Source organism: Lipotes vexillifer, unplaced genomic scaffold (assembly GCF_000442215.2).
Source record: "Lipotes vexillifer unplaced genomic scaffold, Lipotes_vexillifer_v1.1 scaffold1309, whole genome shotgun sequence".
Classification (NCBI taxonomy): domain Eukaryota; kingdom Metazoa; phylum Chordata; class Mammalia; order Artiodactyla; family Lipotidae; genus Lipotes; species Lipotes vexillifer.
This window is the reverse complement of record NW_006777513.1, coordinates 69,089-77,762: the sequence shown is the minus strand read 5'-3', so window position 1 is coordinate 77,762 and position 8,674 is coordinate 69,089. Positions and strand designations below refer to the sequence as shown.

Genomic DNA, 8,674 nt, shown 5'->3' with positions numbered 1-8,674 from the left:
GGGGGGGGGGGGAGGGGGTGTGTCTGTGCCGAGGGCACACGGTGATGATGGGCGGGGCCCCTGCAGGTCGGGACCACTGTCCCACGCCGCTGCATGCCTCCTCCCCAACGTGCTCCGCGCACACATGTGGAAACAGGTACCTCCACCCACACGGACACAGATAACAGACCTGGCGGATTAAGGGAGAACTACTATTTAAAAGTAGTGAGTCGCTGTGCTGAGCTGGGAGCCCAGAAGACCCTTCTCAGCTAGGAGGTAACCTTGGGTGTGTGTGCGTGTGTGTGTGTGTGTGTGTGTGTGCGTGTGTGTGATGTGAGTGCGGGGTAGGTCACACAAGGTAAAGAACCGCCACCACCAAGGCCCTGGGAAGACTGTGCTGGCCCCTGAGAACGCTCAACTGCAGTAGCCTCCTGTGGACCCTTGGATTCCACAGGCCTCCAACACCCGGGAGCTTCCACGCTTCTGAGCACCTGCCGTGTGCCAAGGCTAAGGTTTTAGTTTAGTGGAGACAGAAAGGGGGAGGGGGGGGCTCTGGTGCACATGGCACCAGAGTGAGTATGCAGGGGCAAGGATGACGTTTTCCCTCACACAGGACAGATGGCTTCAGAGGCCTGGTGGGGGAGGGGAGGATGAGAAACAAATAGGAGCAGGCCAGCCAGAAAGGGGTAAAGGCACCAGTGATCCTGGGTTCCCCAGAAGCAGACCCCCAAACAAGGACCCAAGTGCAAGTGGGGTATTTGAAAGGTGATGCTAGAAAACACGGGCAGGAGGGCAGGGGAGGGAGGCAGGGAAGCTTGAGGATGAGTATGCCCCGTCCTGCAGGTGAGCACTGCGGGCACCTGGAGCTCAGCCCTGAGGGTGGGCGCATTCCAGGAGCCAGACAGGACAGTCATCGGGGAGCCCTCCGACTCTAGGACACTGAGCTGCTATTGTATGGATACATCAACCCCTTGTGAGTAGACAGTTGCTGGTGGGGGGAGGGGGCAATAACCCCTGGGCACTCGGGCACCTGGGAGGTGGCAAAGCAGGTGCCAGGGGCCAGAGGGAGGCCTCGGTGACGACATACGTGTTGCAGTGAGTCCTGGCGTGGCCAGCACGGGGAGGTGCCGTGGTGTCCTGCCAGGGTCGGCCTCAGGACAGTTCATGGAGAGGACAGCCTGCGAACACCCACCAAGGTGGCCCAGGCAAGCCCAGCAGAGACAAAGGCTAGGAGGAGGAGTGAAAGGGGTGGCTGCCTGGTGCTCAGAGGGCCAGGACAGGCGTCTGTGTGCAGGGTGCTGCCCCATCCAAGGAGAGTGGGCCGCCGGTTCCCCAGGGGGCCCAGCCAGGCCACATCTGGCCTCTCTTACTGTAGTCATGCACGGTTGCCCGCACAAAGCTGCCGTTGGCCTGGGCCAAGGTCTCGTTGGGCGAGTGCTCTACTCGGAAGGTCTGGAGGGCCCAGGCATCCCCAGAGAGCAGCGTGCTTGTGTACCGTCTCAGGAGCTCCCCGGATGCTGGCACCACATCTGCATCGAAGACACGTAGTGTGGCCACAACAGTGCCCTGCAGAGAACAGGGGGTGCCAGTTAGGGCCCTTAAAGCCAGAGACCGTGGGAAGGCACGTGCCCCACAAGTGGACCAGGTGTGTGCAGTCAGAGCTGGCTCTAGGGACAGACTGACCTGGGTTCAAGTTCCCCGGGGCCCCTAGTCAGCCTGCCCCGGTCACCCTTCCTGGGCCACTGCAGCTCACCTGTGCAGCAGGTGTGACAGGCATCTACAAATGCCCCATAAAGATGGATGAGAGCACATGCCCTGGTGCTCTGCTGAAGACCTCATCTAGGTCCCCACAGAGCAGAGCAAGCACTCCTACTCTTCTCTGAGGAAACCAGGCCCCACAAGGCGGAGGAGTTAGCTCAGTGCCACAGAGTGACAGACGGCAGACCTGGGATCCAAGCCCAGGTATCCACCAGAATGCTCTCTTCCAAGTCTCTTCTGTACACCAGGCTGGAGAGGGTCAGGAGGAAGGTTCTGAGCACAGTCACAGGGCATCTCTGCTCTCACTGCTAACCAGGCTCCCCAATGTCACCACCAGGGGGTCATGCCAGGCTCATGAGACATTCCCCTGTGTCATGTGCTTTCCTCTCCCCGCCTAATCCGCCAAACCTGCTCTTGGGGTGCCCAGAGAAGCAGGCAGTGACAACATACTACGCCCCCACCCTTCCATTGCTCCTGCTGGCCTGCCAGCTGCAGGACAGTCGGAGGCCCAGCAGGTGGCAGTCACGCTCCACCTGCGTGGACCAGAAAAGGGTGGGGCCGGGATAGGGCGCAGGGAGCTCCCTGCTGATGTGAGCCCTGGGGCCCCGCCTGCGGGGCGTCAGACACAGACTGGGCACTCAGGGCCCCCGGCCTCCCAAGGCAGTGGTCAGCTGGGTGCCGGTGGGGCTGGCCTCCTCTCTACTCCTCAGCTGTCCTGGACACCGACAGAAAACCCCGACACACAGACTGATGGACAAATGAAAGCCGAATAGCTAGATGGACGGTCAGCAACATGTCTGGATGGCTAGACGAACCGCTGAACAGACCGAGGAATAAATGGCGGATGGAGGAATCCAGACACGGAACAGAGAGACACCAGACAAGCACCAGACAAACGGACAGGCACCTCCTTCCGCTTGAACTCCACTACGGCGCTGGTGGTGTCGACGCCCCCGAGGAAGCTGGGCGCAGAGTCATCTTCATCGTACACGGTCACGGGGAAGGGCACCATCACCTCCTCCTCACGCGCGCCGACGCGCACCGTGCACGTAGCCACCAGCTCATACTTCTCCCGCTTCTCGCGGTCCAGGGCCCAGCGCGTGCTCACCTCCAGGCTGTCGACAGCGCAGCGGAAGGGCAGACTCTCACCTGCGCACCAAGCAGACCAGGAACCCCGGGCTGAACCCCGGGCTGGGGAAAGGGTGAGCGGCCTTCCTCAGGGGCCCACCGGGAGTGGTGGCACGGGAGGGGGGCCTGTGGATGGAGCTGGGGTGCATGCTGGCCCCGGGCCCTGGCTCCTCCTCGGCTCCACAGTGGGGCACGGTGCTCCAAGCACAGTTTGCAGTGAAGACTGTGTCCTGAGTTTCACTGTGGCTGCAGCCTGCACTGGTGCTGATGGGCAACAGAGGGACCGGGACCAGGACGCCTGCATCAGGACCTCAGCCCGATCACCTAGGAGGGCTGGGCACACCCCTTCACACACCTTGCCTCTGCTGTGGGGAGGGCTGGCACCAGCTCAGCCCAGAGATTCAGCTCCCAGCATTTGCTGGTTTCGGAAAAAAAAAGATTTAGGAATTTTTTTTTTTTTTTTAATTATGGAAGCAGTATGTGCTTATTTTAGAGAATGTGAGAAATAAAGCTATTCCACCACTTGGAAACAAACATGGTGGACATCTGGTGTGATTTTATATTAACACACAAGTATTTCTGACTGCCTGGTTTGAATCCCTGTCCTATACACCTCCTGGCTGTGTGGCCCAAGGCTGGTGGTTCTGTCTCTCTGTGCCTCAGTTTCCTCACCAGAAGAGGAGATGATGAAGACAAAAGTGTCTGTTCCCTGCCAGACACGGATGTACGTTCAGTGACTCATGTGTCTTCCCACAACCCGGTGAGGGAGGACCGGTAACAATACACTCTTCAAGCCAAGCCTGTCCTGGAATTCATCCTCCAGAAATGACCCAGAAAAGGGGAAAGGCTGAGGGCTTGAAGGTCAACCCTGACCACCCCACAGCCAAGCACGGGAGGGCTGTCAACTCCACTCAGTGGGAAATCACATCAGAGCCACACATTACATGTGAATTACACATGTGGGAAATGCTTATCATGCAAACATGTCCCTCTATTGTTCACGGTTACAAAAAACCCTTTTTTTAGCGAAAAAGGCAGCACGCTAAATCATACACTTGGCCGGCAATTCTGCACAAAGACATCTATCCCTGCTGCAGGATAAATGAAAAGATGCTGGGACAATGTGAGTGACTACTTTCCTTACGCTACTGAGATTTTCTTCAACATTATTACCGTGTGCGTGCCATCAACCTGGTGTGAATCCAGGTTCTACTTACTAGTAAAGTCCAGCTTGTAAGTGTCCCTTTTGAGTCCCAGTTCCTCGCCTTTAAATGGTTTAATGGTACCTCAGCTGCCTTCTCTCATCTCCACTGGGATCCGATTCCCTTCCCCTCCCCACATCCGTGCTCTTGGCCTCCCCAGGGCCATCTTGTGGCAGGACCATCTTGTGGCAAGGTCCACTGTCCTTGCGGCTGCTCAGGCGGAATCCTGGAACCATTCTTGGTCCCTTCTTTCTTTCAACACCCCACGTCCAACTCACCAGGATATCCCGCAGGATCCTTCTCCCAAACATGCCCACAACTCGCCTGCTTCTTGTTGCCCAAAGGTTTCCACCCTCACCCCAGACCTCATCTTCTCACTCAAGGATTTCTCCTGCCTCCTAATTTGTTTCTCTGCTTGCCCCTAAACCACCCACCCCCAATCATTTCTAACACAGCAGCCAGACTAAGCTCTTAAAGGTATGTCCTGTCAATGACCCCCCCCCACTCCCAAACACCTTCCATGGCTCCCCAGTCCCTCGACAGGAAACCCTGCCCCCCACTTGGAACTGCTCTGCCCTCAGCAGCCTCCACCCTGCCCTGTGGTTCACTGCACTCCAGCTACATGGGGCTGCCACCTTGGTGCTCTTGAAGGGGCTCGCCCTGCTTGCCTGGCACCCCCCCCCCTTTGCTCCAGTGTCCCCTTTTCCCAGCCATCTGATTTGAGACAGTGGTCTTCACCACTCCACACTCTCTCTCAGCTTTACGTCCCACCTAGTCCCTTCAGAGGCCACCCGATTTCCTTAGCACGTGTGTGTGGGGTCTCCATCTCCCAAGGGATGGAAGCTCCAGGCAGGTGGGATTTTGGCCTGATGTGCTCACTCTCTCATCCTTGGTCCCCAGAACAGTGCCTGGCCCATGGCAGGTGTACATGAGATACTCGTGGACTTCTGAATGAACGGATGATGGGGTGGTGCAGAGTAAACTCGACGGCTTGTGTGGAGGGACCGCAGCGCCGTGCCTGGCACTCAGCAGGCACCGAGGAAGGCTCCACGTGGCAGGCACTCACCTCCCAGAAGCCTGTAGGCTGCGCTGACGTTGGGGCAGAGGAACTGCACAGGCAGCAGGCGGAATTGGTGGAAGGTGCCGGGAGGCCTGTTCTCCCGAATGCGGAAGGACAGGCCCATCTCCGGGAAGCAGAGGTCCCGGGGTTTGAGGGCACCGCAAGCCGGGAAGGAGGCATTGATGATGGAGAAGTACACTCGGGCACAGCCTGGCCACTGGCACTCGCTCTCACGAAGGGACGCTGGCGACAGGAAGACCTGGAGGTAGACGGTGAGCAGCGGGAAGCCACCGTCTGCAGAGAGAGAAGACGTCAGGCCCACCGGGGTGTCAGCCACACCTGCCCAGCGGTGGGGAACGGAACAGGGAGGGGAGGGGGCAGGAGCTCGGGGCTGGGGCAAAGCCCAGTCCTCACCAGGGTCCACAGGGCTCCTCTGGGCTCTCTGGTCCGGCCACCACCTCCTGGGGGAGCCTCAATGGCCCACCTCCCGTTTTTTAGGTCTCAGCTCAAATACCCTTCCTCATGGAAGTGCCCTGAGCCCCGGGTCTAACACCAAGTGGAGAGCTTCCCCAGGGAGGGCTCTTGCCCCGCCCCTTTCCCCAAGGCAGTTCTTTTTTTTTTTTTTTTTTAAACACTTTCAAGTGGGAGCTTCCCCCGGGGGGGGCCTTTCCCCCGCCCCTTTCCCCAAGGCGTTTTTTTTTTTTTTTTTTTTTAAACACTTTCATTTATTCTATTCTTCTATCTTTGGCTACACCGCTTGCGGGATCTTAGTTCCCCGACCAGGGATTGAACCCGGGCCCTCGGGAGTGAAAGCACAGAGAGCCCTAAGCACTGGACTGCCAGGGAATCCATGTCCCCACCCCCGCCCCCCAGGCAGTTTCACTGTCTTCGGAGACACAGACTTCCCCAGCACCTAGAGAGGGGATTTCTGGCAAGTTCCAGCATGGAGGCACCACAGCAGCTCCCCCTCCAACTGGTCTGGATCTCAGCTGGGGTCGGCGGCTCTTCCCGGGCCCTCTATCTCAGCCCTGGGGAAGTGGCTGCCCCTCACATCTGCTCCTCCCGTATTCATTCGTTCTCTGTGCTTCTTACTAGCCTGTCCTCCATTGCTCCAATCTCCTGCTGTGGTTAATAATTCTCTATACAAACTTTCCCTGTCCAAATTACTGATTTCTCTCCTGACTGGACCCGACAGGTACCTGAGGTCACTCTCCAGTCACGAACAGAACAGGCCTCCTACGAAACTCAGACCCTCAGCAGATTCCACTCTGGCCTCCACCCCAGTGGCCCTGGTTCAAGTTCCCCACTGGAGGCTCGAGATGCAGACGGCGGCAACTAAGTGTGTGCGGAACCAAGACCTATGTCAGGTGCTACCTCCTCCAGGAGCTGCCTGGGGTGCCCTGACGGGGGGCATCTTTACTTGGGGACCCTGGCTTCACTTGGCAGATGGGTGCGGTCATTCTGCCCCTGCCGGGCAGTGCCGCCCACTCCGTGTTCCCAGGCATGCCGCCTGTCTCTCTCAGTGCACACGGGGGCTCAGGGCTGGCGTGAGGGTCCAGGGAGGCCATGTCTACAGGGGAGGGGCACAGAGGGGGCACTTCTGGGTGTGTGATCACCATCTGGTGCCACGAGGCACAACTCTGCTCCACGACCCCTGCTCCCCGCAAGTCCCAAGGTCCCACGTGGCCTACACTCCAGCTGGGACCTCTGCTCTTAGGAGTTGGCCAGGCCTTCCTCCCTGCTCCACTTCCATCTCTGGCACCAGGCCCAAGTCCCTGCCAGGTGTCAAGGGCAGCTTGCTGCTGACTTCCCTGGTGGCGCAGTGGTTAAGACTCTGTGCTCCCAAAGCAGGAGGCCTGGGTTTGCTCCCCGGTCAGGGAACTAGATCCCACATGCATGCTGCAACTAAGAGTTCGCATCCCACAACTAAGGAGTCCACCTGCTACAACTAAGGAGCCGGTGAGCCGCAACTAAGGAGAACTACGAGCCACACTTTCCGTGGGAACTGCTGCTTCTCCAGCAAGTTGCAGGCCATTTGCTAAAGCAAGATCTTGGGATTTTTCTCCTCTTAACTCCTCTCTCACAACCCCAAATTCTTGTTAACCCAACTGGAAAAGGCATCTGGATCCTGCATGGACAGAGCACCCAAATCCTTCACATGGGTTCTCCAAAATCCAAACAGCCTCAGAAGGCCTAAGGGTCATCAGTGGTCCCCAAGCTCACCCCGACTCCCTCACTGGCTGTGCACAGAGGCAGGCCAGCCTCATCTCACTCTCTCCACTCTCACACAGCAGGAGCCATAGGGGAAGCCACCCTCGGTGTGATGTGTGCTGTGTGAGGCTAAGGCGAGGGCGGGGGGGTGGGGGCAGTGAGGTGCGTAGGGGTCAGGGCTGCTCCCTTACTGCGGATGCTGAGCTTCTCCCAGGAGCTGTGGTCCAGGCTCCGGTTAAGGTAGAGAAGCCCCGTGTCCTCCTGGATACGGACCCAGTCGTTCTCATGCAGCCGTGTGCGGTAGGCGCCGTAGAGGTGCTGGCCCAGGCGGAAGCTGGGCACCTCCTCGGGGACGTCCTGCAGGGCGTGGACGTAGAGCAGGGGCATGCCGGCTGGCTGGTCCAAGTACAGCCTCTCCCAGTAAGCATCCCTTGAGGAGGGGAGGGGAGGGAAGAGGTGCCAGGGAGCCCAGCTTCTGTGGGCCAGTTCTCAGACTTCAGTCAGTACAGTTGGACCTGGGGCTAGGGAGGGAGGGAGGGAGGGAGGGGTGATGACAGAGCCCAGAGCAGGCCTCCTAGGCAGACCAGTATTCCCCAGCGGCTTTATTTCACAGTTTTTAAAATTGGAGTATAGTTGCTTTACAATGTTGCATTAGTTGCTGCTGTACACCAAAGTGAATCAGCTATACGTATACATATATCCCCTCCTTTTTGAATTTCCTTCCCATTTAGGTCACCACAGAGCACTGAGTAGAGTTCCCTGAGCTATAAGAGTAGGTTCTCATTAGTTATCTATTTTATACATAGTATGCACAGTGCATATATGTCACTCCCAATCTCCCAATTCATCCCATCATCCCCCATTTTACATTTTAATAATAGATTCTTTGTGGACCAGAAAAGAAAACTTCACTAACTTAAAATTCTGATCTTAGTAGGTCTTTCTCATCTGCAGTCCTAAGTACATCAACACACAATTATCTATATAGCTAAACACTAGCTGAGGGACCTCCCTGGTGGCGCAGTGGTTAAGACTCTGTGCTCCCAAAGCACGGGGCCCGGGTTTGCTGCCTGGTCAGGGAACTAGATCCCACATGCATGTTGCAACTAAGAGTTCGCATCCCACAACTAAGGAGCCCGCCTGCTGCAACTAAGGAGCTGGTGAGCCGCAACTAAGGAGAACTACGAGCCACAAATAAGGAGCCTGGAAGCTGCAACTAAGACCCAGCGCAACTAAATAACTAACGAACTAACTAACTAACTAACTAAATATTAAATAAAAAACACTAGCTGAAAGGACACCGCTTTAAAACAGAAAAAGGAGGAAGTGAGGCAGC

General features: G+C 57.2%; 1 protein-coding gene across 1 annotated transcript in view; it reads right to left on the bottom strand.

The window, feature by feature from the left end:
- The window catches only part of RET (ret proto-oncogene), a 29,099-nt gene extending 21,332 nt beyond the window's left edge, over positions 1-7,767 (bottom strand). The window contains exons 1-4 of the mRNA XM_007451156.1: positions 7,530-7,767; positions 5,134-5,421; positions 2,645-2,886; positions 1,350-1,545 (exon numbers count right to left, since the gene is read on the bottom strand). Coding sequence (XP_007451218.1) covers positions 1,350-1,545; positions 2,645-2,886; positions 5,134-5,421; positions 7,530-7,725 — 922 coding nt within the window. The 5' untranslated portion in view covers positions 7,726-7,767. The remainder of the gene's footprint in view (positions 1-1,349; positions 1,546-2,644; positions 2,887-5,133; positions 5,422-7,529) is intronic.
- Between the last annotated feature and the right edge of the window lie 907 nt (positions 7,768-8,674).